Source organism: Crocuta crocuta, unplaced genomic scaffold (genome assembly GCF_008692635.1).
Source record: "Crocuta crocuta isolate KB4526 unplaced genomic scaffold, BGI_CrCroc_1.0 scaffold111, whole genome shotgun sequence".
NCBI lineage: Eukaryota > Metazoa > Chordata > Mammalia > Carnivora > Hyaenidae > Crocuta > Crocuta crocuta.
The window spans coordinates 4191891-4217839 of record NW_027527611.1 but is presented as its reverse complement, the minus strand read 5'-3'; the positions used below and the strand labels follow the sequence as shown (position 1 = coordinate 4217839).

The following is a 25949-nucleotide window of genomic DNA, read 5'->3' as shown; positions in this document are numbered from 1 at the left end:
GGAGAGGAGAGGAGAGGAGAGGAGAGGAGAGGAGAGGAGAGGAGAGGCTGTCATTCATACCACTCACACCTAAAGACTGCACTTCTTGAACTTCTTGAACTTCTCTTGCTGCACAGAAGTAACAGTATGGCGGTCAGGTTGGTATTTAGAAATGTATTGGGGGCAGGGATGCTTTCCTAGTTTTCAGAAATTAGAAATTCTTCATGAACACTTTCGTACTGCTGCTTGCAAATATGCACTTCCAAACTTGACATGTAGGTGTGAACACTGCACCGATTTAAAGCTTTATCTCCATTTGTGTTTTTTAGTAAGGACTTAGATGTTCTCCTAATTACAGACTGGTTTTACATATTAGACATAATATCAGTTTTAATACCTGCTTTGCCTTTTCACACATGGCCAGCTGGGTCATGTAAGCTCTGATTTGTTAAGTTTTTATGCTGTGTGGAATATTAATACTACTTTATGTATTTTAGCTTAGTTTTAATATTTTCATTTCAGGGGGAAATCTTTCTTCACTTCTCACGATAGCTGTTATATATGTTACATCTTTATATACAGAAATATCAGTACTTGAAGAAATTCAAAGCACACTGGTTTATTAACCTTTGCTCCTGCATGGTTCATTAGGTTTAAGTTTATAATTGATTCACAATTTCAACTATACTTACTTTTAAAACATACGACCTTCCCATTTTAAAAACCAAACTAGACCCCTTGTTGGCGAAAGTTTAACTTACTTATTGCTGATACACATCCTATCAGAGAAGTCATTTTACGGCTGTGGGGTTTTCCCCTCCAAAGGGTGGGTGGGACGAGCTGATGTGGCTACTGGGTAAGATGTAAACTATTCTGTTCTGTAAAATATGTGTGGCTGCTCAGTGTGATCTGTGTGAAAGGTGCCAAATCAAAACTGTTCTCCCATAATCAACAACCCTTTAACCCTTTTTCTAAAGAAATCAAACAGCACCGGTCTCTATGGTTAGCTAGTGGAATATGTTAATTTTTGGAATTTGGAAAGCAGACAGCTTTACTTTTATAAGATTAGAACAGCAACACTGTCCATGAAATATATACCAAAAATCTTACTGTTTCTGAATTGCCTATGTTGCTATTAATTTTGATCTTAAGTTGACAGATGACTGTTCCACAGAAGTGCTGAGTATCTTCCTCCATTAGAAAATTAGGTCAGCGGATTCCTCGAGTGGGAGCATCACCACTTATAGAACATACTTGAAAAGAACTATCAAGCAGATTTTCTAGGATCTTTTTTTGTTTTAGGTCTTATGCCACATTTATTGGTAAACAGGAAAGGAATTTTATGCACAGTTTAAAGATCTTTTGTCACTCAGTATTTTCTTCCTGTGTATGGTAATGCCCAGTTTCTTAAATATTGAAGATATTTAGCCAATTCATCCTCCCATACACTTTTAAAGGACAATTTGTACAGTACGAGTTGTTCATTTGGATTGGATTTATTAATCTAGTTCCCTGCCATCTGACCTCTTAGGAAGGAGATGGTTGGTTTTAATGAGGGATAACTCGTGCTGGTGTCCTGCGTCTCATGGCACGGAGCACGTGTGCACTGCTGACGTCCGACACAATTTTATATTGACAAACACACCAGCTCCCCAGAGACCAGGATGAACTTAGTCCATATGGGCCACTGACCCCTCTGAATGCTGCGACATACACATACCTAAATCACTGCGGTTAGACTTTCAAGTATCTTGTTTCTGAGCACATAACATGTTTATAAACCTCCTGATTTTTTTTTTTTTAGCAACACACAGAAAACACCTCCTATTAAAGACCATTCACAAGCTCTACTCAGCATCAGCCATTGCTGGCTTTCTGTCACCGGAATAGAGTGATCCCACATAGGTTGCAAGATTTCAAGATAGTGTGAACTTGAAAAGGTTGGTCCATTAGTTGTACCTGACAGATGTAAATTTGCCTTTTAGTCCACTTTATGCCAAGACCTAAAGCTGGATCTAACCTTGTCTTATTTATTGGTGAGTAATAACTGAAAATAAAGATTTTATTTCCATGCTCACTTCTTAAAAGTAATGAAAATAAACAGGGGTCCGTTTATCATCACGTTTTTGACCTGTATGTGCACCCCCAAATGATGATCCTATTTCATTACCCTCCTTGCTATTTAGATATTGTTTATGTGGGGTTTTTGTTCACCAGGCTGTTGGATCTCATTTGGAAGGGATACCAATTAAAATTAGAAAATTGAATTCTTAACTTGTAAAATGAATTTCAGGGACTGACATGACAACTGGCATTTCTCTTAGCAAATCACAATATGAGTGTGAAGATTAATTGAACTGAATGCAACTCTTTTTTAAAACAAATGGTACAACACTAAAGAAAATTCCTTAATCATTACAGGTCTCTAAGTATTCAAAAATAGATATATAAATAGATACAAGTTTTAAAAAATGTCCACTTTCCAAAATTTTCCAAGCAGCCAAGAAAAGAATGTATGAGCAACCCATACACACACACAAAAAAACAACTAACACAAAAGCTAGGTGTGCGAGCGCCCAGCTGTTGGATTTAACAGCAGAAGCACTACAAAATAGCCATTATAAACATGTTTTTTTTTTTTAATTTATTTCTAGGAGAGAGAGAGAGACAGCGTGAGCAGAGGAGGGTCAGAGAGAGAGGGAGTCACAGACTGAAACAGGCTCCAGGCTCTGAGCTGGCAGTCAGCACAGAGCCCGACGCGGGGCTCGAACCCACGAACCGCGAGATCATGACCTGAGCGAAAGTCGGACGCTTAACCGACTAAGCCACCCAGGCGCCCCATTATAAACATGTTCTAACGGGCCTGAGGGAAACGTCAGAGAGTAAATAAAGGTATGACGGCAACGCTGCCCCACGCAGAAAACACCGGGAAAGACGCAGACTGACCGTGAAGACCCCAGGGAAGTTCTGAGGTGAGAAGCACAGGAAATGAAGTAAAAGCTCACCGGGGGCGTCTGAGCAGTAGGCCTTAACTTGGGGACTAAAGACCCCCAGGCCTGAAGGTGGGTCAGTACAGACAGACTTCGCAGGCCCACGGGGGGGGGGGGGGCAGCGCACGCACAACTGAAGCCCCAGGACGAGGGACGTTACCGACTTTGCTGAAAACAAACCCCATGCGTAGAATAGAAGCCTTAAGAAAGCGCAAGCTGGAAGAGCACAGACCCACACCCAGGACAAAACCGGGTCGCTGGGACGCCGCTCTGACACGAAGCCCTGGCCTGCAAGGGTGACCGGCCCACAGCCGGACCCCGGGCGTCCCGGGCCCCCCACTTCGGAGGGAAGAGATGTGAACGCAGGGCTCCCAGCACCCCTTCTGGTGCCGGAATTGGGAGAAAAATTCACAGACTATGGAAACCTGCAGACAGAAGACTACAGTTGTCAGCTGGGCAACGGCCACAGAAAGAGACACACAGNGGGGGGGGCGCTCCTCCGGAGGCGGGCCGCTCTTCACCCCCACCCCTGCCCCTCAGGGCTCCCCAGCCACAAAGCTCCAGCAGGTCTCGGGTGGAGACTGACTAAATCACCGGCCAGACGCTAGGGTTCGCCGTCCAGCCCGAGCCCTTCCCCGGAGGGGAGGTGACTGGGAATCCGGTCTCTTGTCACAGGCCCGGCCCTGCTGGTGACCAGTCCTCATCTGCGGTCACTTCGTTAGCAAAACAAACACTCCTACATTTGGGAAATCTCAGGGGCCTTGGAGCTCCAGTGTGTTTGTTACCACACCGCACAAAGGCAGGGAGAGAGAGTCTCGAAAACTCTGAGAGATGATCGGTCACTTACCGAGGACCGAGGAAGCCCTAGTCAGACGGAAAGCGGGCTCTCCCGGGACCACAGCGGAGGCGGGAGGCAGCGCAGTGTCACATTCAAAGCACCAGCAGACAACTGCCGTCAAACAAGAATCCTTATCCATTAAAGCTTTCTTTCAGAAAGCAAGATGAAATCAAGACTGCGTCAGATAAACAAGTCTGAAAGAATGCGCTGCCTCACAAGCCTCACAAGCACGCAAAGGCAGGCCCTCAGACTGAAAGCAAGTAACACAGTGAGCAGACCCCCAGGGACACAGAGAGCATGGTAAGGACAGGTGTCATTTCGTGGAAAACACGGTGCAAAGGCCTCCCTTTCCTCCTCCTTATAGTTAACTTAAAGTGTATAATACACTATGTATATAATATAAAGTCGGGTCCGTAACATAGACACATATAATGCGTGTGTAATGTATCTGCCCATAGCGACACAAAGAAGTGGGTGGGAGGAAACTACTGGACTAATCACTACAGACAGTAAACTGTAAGAAATCAGAATGTTACTTGAGAAAATACACACAATGCAAAAGGAAGGAATGGAATAGAGAAATGAAAAAGCCCGGGGCATAGAAAACAAAAAGTAAAATGTCAGATGTAAACCGGACTATAGCGATAATACTACTACATGTAAGTGGATTAGATAATCAATCAAAGGCAGAGATTGCCATACTGAATTTTAAAAACTGATCCTACTAAAGGGTGCCTATAGGAAACATACCCTAAATTCAAGATAAAAGAGATTGAAAGTAAAAGGAAGAGAGATCATAGAAAAAGCAACCACACACACACACACACACACACACACACACACACACACAAGCTGAAAATGGAGCAGTTACACCGCTGGATAAGAGAAACATTAAAATTTCAAAAGTTGCTAAAGATAAAAAGAAATTTCATAATGATAAATGGATTACCATCAGTAAGATACAACAATTAAAGACATATAGACTCATTTTTTTTTTAATATTTTTATTTATTTCTAGGAGAGAGAGAGAGAGAGAGAGAGAGAGAGAGACAGCGTGAGCAGGGGAGGGTCAGAGAGAGGGAGACACAGACTCTGAAATAGGCTCCAGGCTCTGAGCTGGCAGTCAGCACAGAGCCCGACGCGGGGCTCGAACCCACGAACCGTGAGATCATGACCTAAGTGAAAGTCGGATGCTTAACCAACTAAGCCACCCAGGCGCCCCCATATAGACTCATATTAACAGAACAAAACACAAAAGGAAAAATGGGGCTCTTGGGTGGCTCAGTCACTTGGGTGTCTGACTATATTTTGGCTCAGGTCATGATCTCATGGTTTGCGAGTTCGAGCCCTGAGTCAGGCTTTGAGCTGACAATGCAGAGCCTGCTTAGGATTCTCTCTCTCCCTCTCTTTCTGCGCCCCCCTCACTTACACTCTCTCGTGCTCTCTCTGAAATGAATAAAAAATTTTTTTAAACCCTTAAAAAATGAGGGGAGCCTGGGTGGCTCAGTTGGTTAAGCATCTGACTTTGGCTCAGGTCATGATCTTATAGTTCATGAGTTCGAGCCCCATATCAGGCTGTATGCTGACAGCTCGAACCCTGGAGCCTGCTTCGTATTCTGTGTCTTCCTCTCTCTCTGCCTCTCCCCCACTCACACTCTCTTTCTCAAAAATAAATAAACATAAAAATTTTTTTTAAATGTTTAAAAAAAACTTAAAAAATGAGAATAAAGAACTCAAAACAACTATACATCCACAAACTATATAATACAGATCAAATTCCTATATAGACACACGCTACCAAAATGGACTCAAGGAAACAAAAAATCTGAATAGACCTGTAACAACTGGACTGACTGAATTATAATCTAAAAGCTACCCTAAAAGAAAAGCATAGGCCCAGAAGTCTTCACCACCAAATCCTACCAAACATTTAAAAGAATGTCATCTATTCACAAATTCTTCCAAAGTATATGAGAGGAAGAAACACTTCCTAACTCATTTTCTAATGGAAATATTACCCTCATACCAAAATCAGACAAAGACATCATAAGGAAAAGAAATACACCAATATTCCTTCTAAATACAAAGAAATCATCAACAAAATACTAGCAGACAAAAATTAAAAAGAATTATGCACTATGGCTCAGTGGGAATTACCCCAGGAATTCAAGTTGGTTCAACATTAGAAAATCAGTAATACAATCATTTCATGAAAATAAAGAACAAAAATTACATAATCATCTCAATAGAGAAGAAAAAACATTGGACAAAATCCAATACCCTTTTCATGATAACAATACTCAACAAACCAGTAACATAACTTTCCCCTGGTAGAGGGCTACAGACTACTACTACTTTTTTCCTTATATATGTGTATATATATTTTATATAAATGCCCTACTTAAAGCATATGTAACTTTTCTAATCAGAAATTATTTTAAGACTGGGTGGTTCAGTCTGGCAAGCATCCAACTCTTGATTTCGGGTCAGGTCATGATCTCGCAGTTCCTGGGATTGAGCCCCGCACTGGGCTCTGTGCTGACAGTGCAAAGCCTGCTTGGGATTCCCTCTCTCTGTCTCTGTCTTTCGCTCTCTGCCCCTACCCTGCTCATGCACTCTCTCATTTTCTCTCTCAAAAAAAACTTTAAAAAAAAGTCTAAGAATAAATAAATAATTTTTAGGTGTTTTTATGACTCAAATTTAATTACTATTAGGACAAAGTCAGTTATTCTGACCTACTCTGTAATGTTATTTAAACACATAAATTAAAAGTAGTCCATTTAAGCTTCAAGTACAATTTTCATATATAATTACAATAAAACTCACTGTAGGCCGTAAGTATGGCAGCAATAAATTTTAAGTATTTGCTTTGCTTTTTTTTTTTTAATTATTTATTTATTTATTTCTAGGAGAGAGAGAGAGACAGTGTGAACAGGGGAGGGTCAGAGAGAGGGAATCACAGACTCCGAAACAGGCTCCAGGCTCTGAGCTGGCAGTCAGCACAGAACCCGATGCGGGGCTCGAACCCATGAACCGCGAGATCATGACCCAAGCGAAAGTCGGACGCTTAACCGACGAAGCCACCCAGGCGCCCCTGCTTTTTTTTTTTTAAAGGGCTTCCTCAATTTGACAATAAGCACCTGAGAAAAACCCACAGCTAATATTGAAATGTTAATATTAAATATTGAAAGGTTTCTCCCTGAGCTCAAGAATGAACAAGGATGCCAACTTTGCCACTCCTATTTAACAGTGTGTTGAAGGAGGCAGCATGGCAATGGGAAAAAATAAGATAAAAAACATCCAAATTGGAAAGAGGTACCACTAGTTGTCTTTGCAATAACATCATCTTTTACATAGAAAATCATAAGGAATCCACCAAAAACCTGTTACAACTAATAAAGAATTCAACAAATTGAGAGAACACATGACCAATATATAAAAATCAGTTGTGTTCCTATACACCAGTAATGATCAAAAAAAATTAAAAAACCATTCTATTTAAAAACACATCAAAAGGAATACTTAGAAATAATTTTATAAAACATGAAAATTTATTTCCTGAAAACTACAAAATATTACTAAAGTTTTAAAAGATCTGAATAAATGGATAATCATACCATGCTCATGGATCAGAAGACATAACATTGTCAAGATAGCAATGTCCCCAAACTGAGCTATAGGTTCAATCCAATCCTTTATCACAATCCTATCTGACTTCTTTGTAGAAAATGATAAATCTGTTCTAAAACATATGGAATCACAAGAGATTCCAAATGATCAAAATAATCTTTAAAAAAAAAAAGGGGGGGGGGGGGGAGAAGCACTCACAAAAAACTTACCACAAAGCACCAATACAGAAAACAAACTGACAGCTGCCAGAGTAAAGAGTGTGAGAGGCCAAATGGATGAAGAGGAGTGGGAGGTACAGGCTTCCCGTTCTAGGATGAGGAAGTCCTGGGGATGAAAAACACTCCAGAGGGATTACAGTGGTGCTCTGTGGTGACAGGGCAGATACACTTGTGGTGAGCGGCGCAGCATAATATATAAACGACTTGAATCGCAATGTTGTATACCTGAAACTAATGTAACATTATGTGTCAATGACATTCAAATAAAAAAAATACTTTTAAAAAGAATTTACTACAAAGCAATGGTAATCAAAATAGTGTGTCACTGGCGCATGAATAAATCAATAGATGAATGGACTAGAATCCAGAAACAAGCCCAGGCATCTAAGGTCGACTGGTTTTCTTGAAGGGAGCTGAGACCATGAAATAGCAAAAGAATCGTCTTTTGCAACAAAGATGCTCTGAAAACTACACAGCCACCAGCAAAAGAATGAAGTTGGACCCTTACCTCACACCATATACAAATATTAATTCAAAATGGATCAAAGATCTAAATGTAAGAACTAAAATGATAAAACTCTTAAAAGAAAACATAGGGGTTAAACCTTCATGAGGTTGTATTTGGAAAAGGATTCTCAGAGAAGATACCAAAACCATGAGCAACAAAGGAAAAAAAGAGATAAACTGGAGTTGATGCTAATTTTACAGAACTGTGCCTCAAAGGATGCTATCAAGAAAGTGAAGACAACCAGAGGGGACAGAGGCCTCCGTGCCTCCCTCCGTCGCACGACCAGCTCCCGGGGGGACAGGAGGTTGCTCCTCAACGGTGTCCTCAGTGTTGCTCGAGACCAGACTTCTCCGTCCTGAGAAATCAGGAGTGCCTCTGAGAAGTCTGACGACTCCAGGAAAACATGTCACCTGTGTGTGTGACAACACGAGAACCAAGCCAGCCCAGGACTGATGGGCTATGTGAGCAAGACGTTAGAACGTCAAGCTCCCTCCCCCTCCCGCCCCAATAAACTCCATTCCAAATTCAACTCTTTCCCAGGCAACTGGGGCACAGGGAGTCTGGCTGTCCCCCGAAGACAATGGGAAATGTAAGTTTTATCTTCCCAGTTCTACGAGAGGAGGCCCCACCAGTACCTGCAGCACATGCTGAGTGAGCCAATGCAATGTGCCCGTCACAGCCAGATCCCCTCCCCCTCCAGGGCTCACACCATGGGCAGGGCAGTATTTGCTCCTGAGGAGGAAGAGCTACCTTCAGAAAACTGTTTTTAAGTTTATTTATTTGGATAGAGAGAGAGCACAAGTGGGTGAGGGGCAGGGAGAAGGAGACAGAATCCCAAGCAAACTCTACATCATCAACGCAGAGCCCAGTGTGGGGCTCGAACCCTCAAACTGTGAGCTCATGAACTGAGTCGAGATCAAGAGTCAGATGCCTACCTGAGTGCACCACCCCTGAAGAGCCCCTGAAGAGCTACCTTATTTATTTATTTTTTATAGTTTATTTGTTTTCTTATTTTTATTTTTTATTTCAGAGAGAGAGAGACAGTGTGAGCAGGGAAGGGTCAGAGAAACAGAGAGACACAGAATCTGAAGCAGGCTCCAGTCTCTGAGCTGGCAGTCAGCACAGAGCCTGACACGGGGCTCGAACCCATGAAGCGTGAAGTCATGACCTGAGCCGAAGTCGGTAACTGACTGAGCCACCCAGGCACCCCCTCAAGAGTTACCTTAAAATTAAGTTTCTCATTTTGTAAAATGAAGGATCTGAACTTTGATGGAATTTACCCAAAAAGAAAAAGCTAGAAAAGGAAGTTTTACAATTCAGAATTAATTATGCTTTAGCTACCAACTCTGAGGAAAGATCACAGACACGGGGGACGCTGGTCAGGTTTCAGGGCCTGGTGCAGGCGTTACTAGTGCCCCCCACCCCCACCCCCACCCCAAGCCCACACAGCATAGGCATCGGAGAGACGGCAGGAGCCTCTGACTCACCGGAGAGCTGCAGATGAAATCTGTCAGTCCCTTCCCTTCGTCACCCTGACTTTCAGTACCTCTCTGAGCAGACAGCAAAACAACAAAAACCAAAACTGTATCTGTAATACTATGAAATCTCTCTGAATACAACCAGTATTAAAATATTGTGTATATTAGCATGTTTAAGGTCCCATCAAAACAAACGAGGTGTCCAGCAGAGCCCACCCAAGTCAGCAAGAACACAGAGCAGCTCTCCCGAACAATTACTCAGGAATGTTCTGGAAGTTCTAATCAGTACAAGGCATAACACAGAAATGAGTTAAAACTACGGGAAAAGGAAATTACATTTATTATTATTTAGACTATACTACAAGAAAATGGAAAAGCATCAAATGAAGAACCATTACACCTAAGGAAGTGGTTAAATATTAAAAAAAAACTGCTTTATTACAGGAAAAGACAACAGAAAAAAAGCCACTCACAAGAACAAAAACATTAAAAATATTCAGAAAAAAAGTTACACGTTGCCTTGGTAAACTATATTAAAAAGAAGACTTGAATAAGTGAGGATTATAACATCATTACTGGAATGCCAAATGACATCTCTTCTTGAATTGCTCTACTTGTCTGGTAGGGGGTTTCCTAATGGGGTGGGGGTGGCATCTGTTGTGGCCCTAAGGCGTACAGGCCTGGGAAGACTCAGATGCAAGCCTCCCCCCCGCCAAGCCGCTTTCCCCCAGGTCCCCCAGACACAGTGAACTCCTGTCCGTGCCGCACTAGGGCATAGCTCTCAGGGGAGTGCAAGTGGAGAACAAAGATAAAAATTCAAGAGAATGAGAGGAAAATCCATACACCAAAAGAAAATATTTGCAAGACAAACTTGATAAAGGACCATTGTCCAAAATATACAAAGAACTCTTAAAACTCAACAAGAAAATGAAAACCCAATTTAAAAACGGATCCAAAAGACTTAAACAAACATCTCATCAAAGAAAATAAACAGACTAAAACCAAAGGTGTGAATTCCTATTTCTCATACAAAAACAGGTCTGTTTTCCACTTTTTTTTTTGTTTATTTATTTGAAAGGCAAAGCACAAGGAGAGAGGGGCAGAGGGAGGGAGACAGAGAGAGAGCGAGAACGAGAGAGCGAGCGAGCGAGAGAACACCAAGTGGGCTCCACACTCAGCACAGAGCTCAACATGGGGCTCGATCCCACGACGTGTGAGATCATGACCTGAGCTGAAATCAAGAGTTCAGACGCTTAGCCTGTCGAGCCCCCAGGCGCCGTTTCCCACCTCCGTGTGCAAACACAAGTCACAAGGAATGCGGCTGACAGGCACTGTCTTAGTGAAACTGTGTGTGCTCATCAACAGCAGAGGGCACACGGCACATTTATATCAATAAATACATTCAGTGTTAACTAAAGACATAAAGACGGTGAATAAACACAGGAAAGGAAGATCAGATGTCATGTGTCATCAGGCAACTGGAAATTACAGCAAGATACCACATACAACTGTCAGAACGGCCAAAATGCCAACCATTCTGACAGCACCAAGTGCTGGCAAAGCCGTGCAGAAACATGAAGTCTCACTCCTTGCGACCTGGGAACAAAGGCAGAAGCAGATGGCAGATAAAATCCCTTACACCCTGCAGCCCACTGGCAAATGTTTGAGGCGGGGAGATAAAACATCTCTGCAGGAACGCTCTCCCATCTTAAAGGCGACGCCTTGCTGGAGGGCAGACCGCCCCGGCTGGACAACAGCGAGGCCTCGGGATCCGGGGAGTCTTCCGCAGCATATGCAAGTCTCACTGGAGACTCCCCCGGACTTGGCCCCCAACCTCCCAAATACCCACGGGGCCCTGAGCCACTCTTCCTGCCCACGGGCCCTGTCGCCGTGCTTTAAGAAAATCACCTTTTTGCACCAAAGACGTCTTCAAGAATTCTTTCTTGGCCGTTGGCTCCAGACACCACGAACCCCACTATCACCCCAAAAAACCTCATCAGTTTCAGTAGACAGTAGGTGGCATGAAAAGAGGGTGAAAGAACAACTTTTTAATGGATTTAAAACAACTGCTAATCTATTTTGAGGGGGGAAATGTTAAATCCTTATTTATATAACAGAGAGGAAAATAAATTCCACAGAGATCAAAGACCTATTCCTTTTAAATGAAGCCATAAAGGAACTAGAAGAAATCTGACTTCAGGGAAGGAAATGCCTTTCTAAGCATAAAAGCAAGAAGGAAAAAAACAAAGAGATATACAGAGATTTTTATCACTTTTAAAGTTAAGGAAATCATTTACCTATTTTGACAGAATGCCTAATTTGAAATCCATATGTTTTTATAAGAAACCAAATATTGGGTGTGGTAAAATAAAAAACATTTAGTCTCTGTCCTAGTTTCCTAGCACAAAGCTTCCTGAGAACGCACAGCCTTGTGTACACGGACGCAGGACCGGAAAGGGGGCGAGGGCACCTCAGCGGAAAGCCAACCCTGCAGCCCACCCCGTCCCTTCCCCTGACCTCTGGGAAGAAGAGCCCTGGAAACTGGCCAGTGATTTGATCTACCACACCCTGGGGGTGGAACCCCCCCAAAGCCCACCACGCCCTGGGGGTGGAACCCCCCAAAGCCCACCACGCCCCGGGGGTGGAACCCCCCAAAGTCTACCACACCCCGGGGGTGGGACCCCCGAAGTCTACCACACCCCGGGGGTGGGACCCCCCCAAAGCCCACTATGTCCAGGNCCCAAAGTCTACCACACCCCGGGGGTGGGACCCCCGAAGTCTACCATGCCCTGGGGATGGAACCCCCCAAAGCCCACTATGTCCAGGGGAGGGAACGCCCCCCCAAAGCCCACCACGCCCCGGGGGTGGAACCCCCCAAAGCCCACTATGTCCGGGGGAGGGAACGCCCCCCCAAAGCCCACCACGCCCCGGGGGTAGAGCCCTCACAAAGTCTCCTAAGTGACGGGGCTCCGGGGAGCCTCCAGAGTGGCTGTGGTTGGTCTTCCCGAGCTCGGAGGTCGGTGTGTCCACAGGGAGCCGTGAAGCTCTGGACCCCTCTCCCCACACCCAGCCCCTGCGTCTCTTCCCTGTGCTGGTTCCTGAGTTCTATCCCTAAAAATGAATAATAATAACTTTACTTAAATAAATATAAATAGATGAAGACACACTGCATCATTATTTCCAATAGCTAATATGGAAGGAGCCCAAGGGTCCACTGATTGATGAATGTGTAAAGAAGATGTGGTGCATGTACTCACACTCACACACAAACACACACACACAGAAGAATACTGTTCATCTATTAAAAAAAAAAAGAATGAAATGTCACCATTTCCAACAACATGGATGGAACTACAACATATTATGCTAAGTGAAATAAGTCAGATAAAGAATGAAGATTGTATGATTTTACCTCTATGTGTAATCTAATTAAAAAAAAGAACAAACAAAACAGAAAGAGACTCCTAAATACAGAGAACAATCTGGTGGTTGCGAGGGGGCACAGGGGAATGAGGGGGCATGAGCAAAACAGGGGAAGGGGAAAAAGGTACAAACTTCCAGTTACAGAATAATTAAGACACAGCACAGGGATACAGGGATACAGCCAGTAACACTGTGACAACTCTGCATGGTGATGGCTGGGAGCTCGATTCATAGTGGGGGTCACTTCCCAATGCACAGAAATGTTGAATCAGTATGTGGTACGCCCGAAACTAGTATAATATTTTATTTTTTTATTTTTTATTATTATTTTTTTTAATGTTTTATCCATTTCTAGGAGAGAGAGAGAGACAGCGTGAGCAGAGGAGGGTCAGAGAGAGAGGGAGTCACAGACTGAAACAGGCTCCAGGCTCTGAGCTGGCAGTCAGCACAGAGCCCGACGCGGGGCTCGAACCCACAAACCGCGAGATCATGACCCAAGCGAAAGTCGGACGCTTAACTGACTAAGCCACCCAGGCGCCCCACTAGTATAATATTTTATGTCAACTACACATCAATAAAATTAAAATAAGAATAGAGGCTAGCCAACGATGGCCTGCACCCTGGCCCAGGTGTTTTTGTGAATAAAGTTTTATTGGAACACCCACACTCCTTTGTTTACATACTCAGTGGCTGTTCCTCTGCTACAACTGCAAAGCTGAGAGGGGACAGAGACCACCTTGCCCCCAGACAAGCTCAAACTATTTACTATGTGGCCCTTCACGGTAACAGAGGGCTCAGGACACAGAGTAACTACTTGCCTCAGGTCACAAAATTCTAGACACAAACTGGGAGCCAGATCTGCCTCCCTCCCACTCCTGGACCGAGGCTTTGTCAACACACCTTGCTGCCCGCTCCCCCTTCCCGGGTTCCAACTTCCCAACCGATGGAATCCGGGTTCTGAACGGGGCCAGACCCCACAGGTCTCCTAGGATGCTGCCAACGACGGGCACTTCAGCCTCCCGCCCCCACCACATCACCTGCTAGACTCTTCCGTCTGAGGTCAGGAGTGCCCCCCTACGGCCCCCAAAGTCACAGGTGCCGGCTCTGTCCTGCCCCCTCCAGCTGCCCTTCAGCCCTTGACCCTCACCTCCCAAGGCAGACTCACTGACCGGCTCATCCCCCTTTCCTGGACGGCCCTTCAATCTAAACTTCAGGCTCTGACCTTTAGGCTCTCAACAGCCACGCTGCGGTCCTTCCTGCCTCATCTGCAGGTCGCCTGCAAGGCCCCCCGCTGAGACACGTGCTCCCCGTGCTCCCCGAGGACCAGCACGCGGTCTGTCCGAAGTCCTTCCTGGGGCCTCCACAGCCCTCCCCACAGCGTCCCCCTGCCGGCCGCACGGCGGTGCGGGGCCCCTCTCCGTGCCCGTCCCTCCGAGCCAGCTGAAGGCCTCTCCGCGCCTCCTCAAACTGTGAAGTGAACAGTGAAGTGACGAAAGAGGAGGATGAAGAAGCGGGTAGGTGTCCTGACAGCTCCCTGCCCACCGCGTTCCAGCGCTTTTCACTTGCTCATTCGCCAGAGGGCTGCTTACCTCCCACACGAGGCTTCTATCAATATCCTCGGTATTACAAAACGTAAGGACAGCAACAAGTAAAGCTACACCATGAGGTTTGCTACATTGGAATTTGAGCCAAAACACAGGCAGTGATCTCTGAAGCCCTAAATTTTTTCTTCATACAAAATATCAGTATTTGGAAAATGAAGAAAAATATCACAAGTTTATGATATCCTAGGGGCGCCTGGGTGGCTTAGTCAGTTAAGCGTCCGACTTTTGCTTAGGTCAGGATCTCACGGTTCGTGGGTTCGAGCCCCGCGTCGGGCTCTGTGCTGACTGCCAGCTCAGAGCCTGGAGCCTGTTTCAGTCTGTGTCTCCCTCTCTCTCTGACCCTCCCCTGCTCACGCTGTCTCTCTCTCTCTCTCTCCTAGAAATAAATAAAAATATTTAAAAAAAAAAAAGTTTATGATATCCTAATAAGGTAAGAGAAATAGTATAGCAAAAAAAGTGTAAACTCGGGGTGCCTGGCTGGCTCTGTCTGTAGAGCATGGACCTCATGAGTTCAAGCCCCATGTTGAGCATGGAGCCTATTCAAAAACTACATATACACACAAGTATATAAATGCATACATCCATACATGCACACGGACACAAACATCTATACACACATATACACATATATAAATGGAGAGAAACCTGCACACAAACTCCAGGGGAGTTTTCTCAAATGTAAAATACCGTGGACTGTCATCCTTCGAGGTAGTGCTGTGGTAAAAGCAGCCCTGAACAACTACTAAATCCCCGTTCTTGGGGGAAACGCAGAGCCAGGTTTCTGTGAGCCTCTGGTCACACCTCCATCAACCCATCACTACATAGCCTTGTTTTATGTGTTTCTGTATAAAGCCATCTTCTTTCCTACACACTGATTCATCAAGACTTAACCAACGGCCCAGGCGCGGGAACGCACGCCGGACAAAGCTTACTTCCCCGGCGTTTTCTCTGTAAGGCCCATCGCAGCCTTCTTGCCCTCAGGACACCAGACTGCACTCTAGCGCTAAGCAAACCTACCAGTAAAAAATACAAAAACTCGAAAAATGAGGCACCAAAGAGACTGCAGAAAGGACACCGGCTTAGCAGTGTGAAAGCTGGACCAGGAAGGCACAGCAGTGCCGGGTCAGCCTCCGCCAGCAGCCAGACGCGTGCGCAGGGGACACGACCATGACAGCCAGGAAGACGTTTTAGTGAGGAGGTGAATCTGCAAATAACAAGGGCTGCATGCACCCACTTCTCAGGGCTACCGTGAGGATCTGCAGTGACACACGCCCAGCGCTCCCCACAGCATCCGGCACGTGGCAGGGACCAGCACTAGATCCCCCAAACCGAGGCATAGTCACATCCCTACTGAGTATGGGGTCCACTTCCTGTGCGTCACAGCAACACTCACAAGAGGGGTCAAGGTTCCCTTCCAGCTGCAGACCCAATGGACAGCAGCCGCTCAGTTCCGACGGTAAGGACTGTAGAGAGAGTGCCGCTCTCCCGTCTGCTCCATTCGTTTTCTTCCCTTAACAGACACCTGTCACTGTCGTGCAAGGTGAAAGGCCCACGTCAGGGGCCCCTCGGGGCAGGGGCTGCCTGACCCCCTCCTACCCCACCTCCTGGGGTCCCTCCTCCGTTTCCGTGAGGGGCAGAAGAGCCCCCACTAGACTTCCGGGACAGAGACTCTGTTATCTGACCACCCACAGCTCCAAGACCAAGAAGAGCTCGCCCAAGGTGTGATTCGGGACAGAAAGGATAATGACACATGCTACAAAACGTTCGTGGCTGTCCCCCATCTGGGTCTTGATTGATTCTCAAGTAACAGGTGAAAGCCCTCCTGAGTTTCATCCAGCCTTTGGCTTTCAACCCTAAAACTGGAGCTGATGAGCCCCTATTTGTACCTCTAAACCCCAGACGTAAGGCAAAGAAGGCTGCACCTCCCACCAGATGACCTAACAGAGGCAGGATAAACACCTCCTGACTCACCTCCTGGGGTCACCTATCCAAGGAAGGGCTCAGCGAGGAGAGAGGCTTCCTCAGAGCAGGAGAGGGGAGCGGGACTCCCTTCCGTGACTTCTGGTCTGCCTATCAGCCAGAACCCTGCAAACGTGACACGGAGTGGCCATTTTTTAAGAATACTCGAAGTCATGCTACCTTAGGCTCTAGGAAAAACCAGTGAAAGTAAACATCCATTAGGATTTTAAACTCGTAGGAGTAAGGATTTTAATCCAAACGCTTACCACTGGCAGCCCGGGGAGAACATTCACAGCAGCGCACCGGGGCCTGGGAGAGCCCGGCATCGCGCTGCCTGGCTGGGTCCTCACCTTGTTCGCGGTGCTGAAGGACGGAACGTGGGCCTCACCCCCTGCCGGGCAGGCCAGGCGAGTGCAAGAACCCATGGCCCCTCTCGGATGAGCCCACTTGGATCGGGGGCGTCCTTGGAGCTGCCCTGCGCCTTTGCACCCCAGTGACCGCAGCGAGGGCCGTGCAGTGAGCAACCGCGTGTCTGGGCATCTAAGTGTCTGCTTTTTGTAATGTTTGTTTATTTATTTTGAGAGAGAGAAAGCACACACACAGAGGAGGGGCAGAGAGAGAGAGAGAGATAAAGAGAGAGAGAGAGAGAGAGGAGAATCCCAGCAGGCTCTGCATTGTGTGAGGCCCGATCCCATAACCTGAACTGAAATCAAGAGTAGGATGCTTAACTGACTGAGCCACCCAGGTGTCCCTAAATGTCAAAATAAAAACAGATACTCAACTCAGCTATTGGAAAACTTTTAAGTGTGTTTGGAACAACTTGGATACAAGTCCTCTTTTTCAACTTAGAATTTTATGAAATCTAAATATTTACCAAGTGTTTCTAATGAAAAGTTAGCATCCTAATTGAAACATGGTGGTAAATGTAAAATGCATACCAGATTCCAAAGACTTAGCGTGGGGGGGGGCGCAAATCTCGTTCACAAATTTTTATGTTGTTTACATAATATTTCAGATATACTGTATTTTGAAAATTACACTGAAATTGATTTCACCTTTTTAAAAAATTTTTTTAACATGGCTACTAGAAAATGTTTGCATTATGTCTCTGTTAGGCAGCACCAAACTCAGAGAGTCCTCAAGCCTTCTTTTAAGACGGGTGAACTGAGGGTACCCAACTCCAGATTTCCACTCCAGTCACGGCCTCACAGACCGTGGGTTCTGGGTTTGAGCCCCACACAGGGCTCTGCACTGACAGAGTGGAGCCTGCTTGGGATTCTCGCTCTCTCTCTACCCTCCTGCCACTCTTTTGTGCATGCTCTCTACCTCAAAAATAAAATAAACTTTAAAAACATTTTAAAAACAGGTTAACTGAATGAATCCAGGGAGAAAGACTAAGTGTTTTACCTGCGATCTTTCTTCTCTTCCTTCTTTCTAACTCTGCCTCTTGTTCCCCTTCCAACGAGTAATTCTCAGTTACGTATATTTGACAAAAGTAGTTTTGCTGACTAAATGTGATTTAGGTCATATGAGTGTCCAGTACAACAAACCCTACACAGAAGTAGCTGCTTGCCCCAAAATGAATCTGTATCTAAAAATAAGTCAGGGGCACCTGGGTGGCTCAGACGGTTTGGCGTCCGACTTCGGCTCAGGAAATGAGCTCACAGTTCGTGGGTTCGAGCCCTGCATCAGGCTGACAGCTCAGAGCCTGGAATCGGCTTCAGATTCTGTGTCTTCCTCTCTCTCTGCCCCTCCCCTGCTCCCACTCTGTCGGTCTCTCTAAGATAAATAAACCTTAAAAGAATTAAAAAAGATAAAAATAAAAGTGAATCAGATCTTCTGAGGCTGGGAACTCCTATTTCTCCTTCCACACTCGGTGAGAACACACCCTATTCTCGGACTCCTTCCTGACTTAATTCTCTGAGCAGCATTTGTCATAGGTGGTCCCTTGAAAACCCTGCACCCACACCATTCACTCACAAGTACTGACCGACGCACACCAGCTCGGGGCCCGGCACTTTCCTTGGCATTGGGGACACAGCAGTGGACATAAAGTCCTTTCTCTGTGGAGGGGCCGGTCTAGGTTCTAGAGGACTCTTTAGGAGATAGTAAGGAAAATGCAAGAAGTCCCCACCATAAGCACAAGGCCAGCTGTCCTCACATGCAGAATCACACCTTCCCACCCTGTCGATCTGTGCCCCACCGGCTGAGTTAACGTGGACTAGTCCATTCTGAGTGCTAACCAATGTTCTCAGAGCCGGAAAGAGGGCTCAGATGAGTCTGACTGAAGTTTGGTCAAGAAGAGTCATTTTTTTAAAAACATATCTATTTATTTTCAGAGAGAGAGCAAGCAGGGAAGGGGCAGAGAGACAGAGAATCTCAAGCAGGCTCCACACTGTCAGCACAGAGCCCGACGTGGGGCTCGATCCCAGAACTTATGAACTATGAGATCACTACCTGAGCTGAATCAAGAGTAGGATGCTTGACCGACTCAGCCACCCAGGAGCCCCACAAGGAGAGTCTCTGTCACCACCCACTAGCTGTATGACCTTTCCAGGCCACCTTCCTGCCTTCTGACTGGCCTCTCCATCTGGCAAATGTTGGCACTACCCATGTCAAGGCCCTAACACAACAGACGATAAATGTTGGTGTTAGCGTCTCCTTATCCCAACTTTTCAGTTCAAAAACGAAACTGAAGCTCGGCTCAGCCAAGTACCTTGTACAAGGTCACCTGGCTAACGAATGGCAGAGCTAAGACTCAAGCAAGGCACCTCAGAAACCAGTGTCCAAATTTGAAACGACAGGCTGAATTTTCATGGAAATGCAATTATTCTGACTATAGTTTAACGTATCTCAGGATGTGGTAGCAGGGCTGCTGAGGAAGGTTCACAGGTCTTTATTTAGGCTTGTAAACATAAGCTATTTAATATTATCCATGAGAAAAACAGAAGTTAAAACCCAATTAAGATACTACTTTTCCAGGCGCCTGGGCGGCTCAGTTAAGTGTCGGATAACTGGTTTCAGTCCAGGTCATGATCTCACGGTTCAGGAGTCCACGCTCAAGTGCCGAGCCTGCTTGGGATTCTCTTCTTCTCCCCCGTCTCTGTTCCTCCCCTGCTCATGCTCTCTCTCCCTCTCTTTCAAAATAAATAAATAAACTCAAAAAAAAAAAAAAGAAAGAAAAGAAACCACTTTTCACCCATTAGGTCTAACACTCTCTGCACTACGCCATTCCGGCAAGCCCTTGTGACAGATGGTCTCTGGGAGAGCAGCTCACAGACGGCCATCAGATCACAAAAGCATATGCCCCGGACTCAGAAGCTCCACTTTTAGAAATTCAACCTCAGACACGTGAAATGACTCCTGCTGTGTGTTGTACCAGAAAGAGACTAGAAATAATCTCCTAAAATCATCAGCAGGGGCTGCTTTCTTAAAAGTCACGATATCCAGGGGCGCCTGGGTGGTTTAGGCGGTTAAGCATCCGACTTCGGCTCAGGTCATGATCTCAGTTCATGAGTTCAAGCCCTGCTTCAGGCTCTCTGTTGTCAACACAGGGCCTACTTTGGATCCTCTGCCCCTCTCTCTCTGCCCTGCCCTTCCTTCCCTCCCTCCCCCGCCTCTAAAAAAATAAACAAACACTGGGGCACCTGGGTGGCTCAGTTGGTTAAGCATCCAACTTTGGCTCAGATCATGATCTCACTACTCATGAATTCCAGACCCACGTCGAGCTCTGTGCTGACAGCTCAGAGCCTGGACCCTGCGTCGAATTCTGTGTGGCCCTCTCTCTACCGACCTCCGCCCCTCCACTCATACTCTGTCTCTCTTAAAAATAAATAAAAACATTAAAAAAAAATGTTTAAGTCAATATACCCATGCCAGGAAGTACTACGACCACAGTGAAACACACATACGCGCACATAAAACAACGCAGCAGCTCTTCATGTGTCAGAAAGACCCAGAACGTACCACGAGCGGGAGAAGCAAGCTGGCAGTGCTTCAACGTGGTTAAAGCCCACATTCTCCCAGACCAGCGCCCCAACCCCTGAGCTCCGGAGCCCAAAGCCCACATTCTACACGAAGAGCTCACCCTCCTCCCAGCATGCCATCCCCCGAGGAGAATGCCAGGCCCCGTGGCAGGCGGTTCCTGAACTCGGGGCTCAGATAAGCCGTCAGCTCGGCAGTCCTGCTCTTGCAGACACCGGTGCGCACACTTCGCAGGGCCCTCACACCCGCGCACACTTCGCAGGGCCTTCACACCCGCGCACACTTCGCAGGGCCTTCACACCACAGCAGGAGAAGCACTTGCCCATAAGCCAGGCCAAGGTTTGCTACCCCTTGGTGCTTGCTGCCTTCAAAGCATGTTAAAGACACCAAGACTGTTCTCTGATCTGGGGCATGGATACGTACAGACCGTGTAAGCCTTTTAAAATCTTTTTTTTTTTTTATTTTTTTTAATGTTTTATTTATTTCTGACAGAGAGAGAGACAGTGTGAGCAGGGGAGGGTCAGAGAGAGAGGGAGACACAGAATCTGAAACAGGCTCCAGGCTCTCAACTGGCTGTCAGCACAGAGCCCGATGTGGGGCTCGAACCCATGAACCGTGAGATCATGACCTGAGCCAAAGTCGGACGCTTACCTGACTGAACCACGCAGGCAACCCTAAGCCTTTTAAAATCTTTAACATGGGGGCACCTCAGTGGCTCAGTCGGTTAAGCCTCTGACTTCGGCTCAGGTCATGATCTCACGGTTGGTGGGTTCGAGCCCCATGTCAGGCTTCGTGCTCACAGCTCAGAGCCTGGAGTCTGCTTAGGATTCTGTGTCTCCCTCTCTCTCTGCCCCTCCCTGACTCAAGGTCTCTCGCGCGTGTGCTCTCTCTCTCTCTCAAAAATAAACAAACATTAAACATTTTTTAAAAAATAAAAATAAAATCTTTAACATGAAAATATTGCAGAAGTTCTCAGAGGTTTATTTTTAATGGCATCAATGTACACCTAGGGGCACTGGCTGGCTCAGTCAGTGGAGAATGCAACTCTTGATCTCCAGGTCGTGAGTTCAAGCCCTACACTGGGTGTAGAGTTGATTTAAAAATAAAATCTTTAAGGGGCACCTGGGGGGCTCAGTTGGTTGAGTGGCCAACTCTGGCTCAGGTCATGATCTCACGGTTTCTGAGTCTGAGCCTTGCACTGGGATCTCTGCTGTCAGCACAGAGCCTCAAGCCTGCCGCAGATCCTCTGTCTCCACTCCCCACCCCCGCCCATCCCCTGCTTGGTCCTTTGTCTCCTGGTCTCCAAAATAAACGTTAAAAAAAAAACAATATTTAAAGTAAAACAAAGGTATTAATTTAAAGCTAGCTAAATCACTTTGCAGCCTGGCTCAAAGCAACCCAAGAACGGCCTAAACCCCCACAGCGTAGCGTGGCTCCAAACTCCCCTCTGCTCCTGCATAAAACTGACAGGCAGGCGCTTCAGAAAAGCCTCAGCACCCTCAGTGTCCGCCAGGAGACGTCCAATAAGGGGCGCCTGGCGGCTCAGGCAGTCAAGTGTCCAACTCTTGATTTCAGCTCAGGTCATGACCCCAGGGTCCTGAGGTGCAGCCCAAGGTCAAGCACCTGGTCTGGGCACGGAGCCTGCTTGGGATTCTCTCACACTCTCCCTCTGCCCCACTCGGGCACTCTCTCAGAGAAAAACACTGCCGCCTTAAAAACGAGACTGCGTCCGACTTTTGCTTGGGTCATGATCTCGCGGTTTGTGGGTTCGAGCCCCGCGTCGGGCTCTGTGCTGACTGCCAGCTCGGAGCCTGGAGCCTGTTTCAGCCTGTGACTCCCTCTCTCTCTGACCCTCCCCTGCTCACGCTGTCTCTCTCTCTCTCTCCTAGAAATAAAACATTTAAAAAAGAAAAAAAAAAAAAAAAACGAGACTGCGTTCAGCCACTGCACCTAAACAGGAAGTGCTCCACGGGACACCAATTACTGAGGGGACAATGCAAAACACAGAAAGAGGTTTACAGTAGGAAAGCAAATGTAGGATTTGAAACATAAGGTTGTGGGTGTGCATAAGCACTTCTCATGGATAGCTGTACGACACAAGCCACAATACTTCCTGTGGGAAGGTGGGAAGAAGAGCCAACATGGATCATGCAGAAGTCTTTTACTATATGCATAGCAGGCTTTTTAAAAATAAACATTAGACTCATCAAAACTTGTCTCTCCCTGTTGAGATGAGCACGGGGTGTTATACGTAGGGGAGAATCACTGGAATCTACTCCTGAAATCATTATCCACTATATGCTAACTAACTTGGATGGAAGTTTAAAAAAAATAAATACATTATTTAAAAAAAAAAACTCTCCTTATTAAATTAAAAACTCTCCTTATTGGGGCTCCTGGGTGGCTCAGTTGGCTAAGCATCTGACTTCAGCTCAGGTCATGATCTCACAGTTCAGGGGTTCGAGCCCCACGTTGGGCTCTGTGCTGACAGCTCAGACCCTGGAGCCTGCTTCAGATTCTGATCTCCCTCTCTCTCTGCCCCTCCCCTTCTCACGCTGCTTCTCTCTCTCAGAAATAAAAAACATTAAAAATTTAAAAAAAAACACTCCTTATTAAATGACTGCGCTGAATGACTCACTTTATACACTTTAGCTATATTCTAATGCAAAATAGCTCGTATTCATGACAACAAAGACCAGGGCCTAAAGAGCAGCTCAAAGTTTTTTTTCTACAGCTAAAAACTAACAGGCTTTACTTAAATCCAAGTACTGATTTTGAAGGCCTCACATCTCAAGCCTACTAAAACTTAATATTAAGCTATTTTTTTTTCTTTTTACACAAAACGAGGATTATAGCCGCATGACCTGATTTTCCAGGAGAGGAATGCTAACACCTTCTAGAGCGAGGCCCAGCGTTGCCAGCGGAGCCGCCCTGCCGCCCAGAGCCCTGACTGGCCTGCTCCTGGGACACGCCCCCCGACCCCCCAGGTCCCTCCCGCCTGGAGGTCCATGTCTGAAGGCAGAAGTTGCACAGGGCACTTGTCTTGAATGTTAGCAGCTCGTTCTAAGAAGAGCTGGCTCTGGGGTAAGTCTTCCCGCAGGAACGAACTGTGGAGCAGGCCTAACCGGCCGACGCAGTAAACATGGCTGTTTTCTAGAGCAAAGAGTTTCCATACATTAAACCACACGCACCCCTGATAACACAGCAGCCAGTGACCTCTCACCCCTAGAAGAGGACATGGGACAAAACCCAGGTGACTCTGGGTGTGGCCGTGACTTCGGAAATGCTACACAAAAGACACGATCCACGAAAAAAAAAATAACTGACAACGTACTACATTAAAACACAAAACTTCCAAACACAATGAAATAAAAGAAAAACCTCTGCTCTGTGAAAGGCACTGGTGAGAGAGGACGAGAAACCACAAACTAGGAGAACATATTTGAGAAAGGCATCTCTGATAAAGGACCATTATCCAAAATACACAAAGGACTCTTCAACACCAACAATAAGAAACAAGTAACCCAGTGAAGAAATGGGGCAGAAGACCAGGCACGTCACCAAAGAAGATGCACACGTGAGAAGACGCGCCACAGCCTGTGTCATCAGGGAAACGCACATTCAGACAAGGGGACGCCACCCACAGCTGTGAGGACAGCCCAAACCCAGAGCACGGAGCGCGCGGAGGACGCGGGGCAGGGGGAGCTGTCCCAGCGCCGCAGGGGACACAGGATGGCACGAACACTCCAGAGGACGCTTTGGGGGTTTCTTACAAAACTGAACAGCATCTTACCCTACGACACAGCAGTCCCGCTCCAGTATTTAACCAAGTAAAACTTCATGTCCTCACAAGAACACGCACCAAGGTATTTACAGCAATCTTTATTCGTACCGGCCCGGAGCTGGAAGCAAGCAATGCGCCCTCCAGTAAAGAGATGAACGATACAAGCAGACAATGACCACACTTAGGGCTAAAATGAAATGTGCTCGAGCCGTGAAGACACGTGGAGGGGCCTTGATCACATACTGCGAAATAAGAGAGACCAATGTGAAAAGGCTACATCCTGGATGATTCTAACTATACCACGTTCTGGAGCAGACAAAGCTGTGGACACAACCGGAAAGATCAGTGGTTGTAAGGGAGGAACAAACAGGAACACGGAGGTTTACAGGGTAGTGTGCACGGTACTCTAATGGTGGACGTATTTCATGTTACATTTGCCAAAATCCTTCGGACGCACCCCCGCAAGAGTGAACTCCAACGGACAGCACTCACTCGGAGACAGAGCAGCCTGGGGGCGGGTTCGCGGTTACAACAAAAGGGGCCGGAGGGGGGGAGGGCTGCGCCTCTGGGGAGGCAGGGACAATATGCGAGCTCTGTCTTTCCCACTCAATTTTGCCGGGTACCTAAAGAATAAAGTCTACTAAAGTAGAAAAAAATGCATAACTAAGATGACAAGTCTGCAAGAAGAAAGAAATTAGGTTTCACGATTCCTTACAAGAAATGGGAGCAGAACAGAGCAAGGTCAATCAAAGGGTTTAAGTGTTCATCAAGAAAGAACGACACAGCAATAATTATTTACAGCACTAACTAACCCTGTCGCCACTTATAAACAACATAGAAGTTCTCGCCGTTATATTTACTACATTTACGAGGGCTGCTGCTTAGAGCAATCACAAAATTCTGAAATGAAAAGTCAGAAGGAGGATGGACACTACCAGCTGACACTACCAGCGAGCAAACTCTGAGAGAGCAGCTCGGATGGGCCGCGGCCGAGCCAGACCCCTCCGGGGGCGGGGACGGCGCCGCTGCCCGAAACCGGCGCCAGGACGAGCGCCCCTTCAGTTCGGAGGCCCAGCAGACACGGTCCCGAGAACCGTTCCCAAGTCCTCGGGGGAAACACACGGAACCGTCTTGAACTTCCGTGACAGCTTTAACAGCAGCAGGAGTTTCCAAACATTTAACAACAAAAAGGAAATTTTAGGACTACGTCACTAAAAAAACAAAAAAGCTGAATTTCTGACCTAAATTTCATAAGACAAGGAAAAGAACGCTGCACTGGAAGGGGGGAGGGGAACACATGTGTAACGCACACAGGCCCCACCTGGGAGCCTTTTTAATTAAAAAATTCTAAACATTCCAAGCATATCTCCTAACTTGTAAGGCCGGCCGGCGGCTTTCGATCTTCCGGATGAAGGACACCTGCCCTCCTCCTCCGGGCAGGCAAAGGTTGAAGGCAAAGAAATACTTACCCAAACGAGCACGCAGCCCACTTCGCCCACTTCGCCGCGACCGCCGGGCAGGCCCCCACCGCCCCCCACCGCCCCCCACCCCTCG

General features: G+C 46.5%; 1 protein-coding gene across 1 annotated transcript in view; it reads right to left on the bottom strand.

Annotated features, from left to right (window-relative positions):
* The window catches only part of TDRP (testis development related protein), a 54204-nt gene that overhangs the window by 22427 nt on the left and 5828 nt on the right, over positions 1–25949 (bottom strand). Inside the window, exon 4 of the mRNA XM_077771930.1 lies at positions 25865–25945. Coding sequence (XP_077628056.1) covers positions 25865–25945 — 81 coding nt within the window. The remainder of the gene's footprint in view (positions 1–25864; positions 25946–25949) is intronic.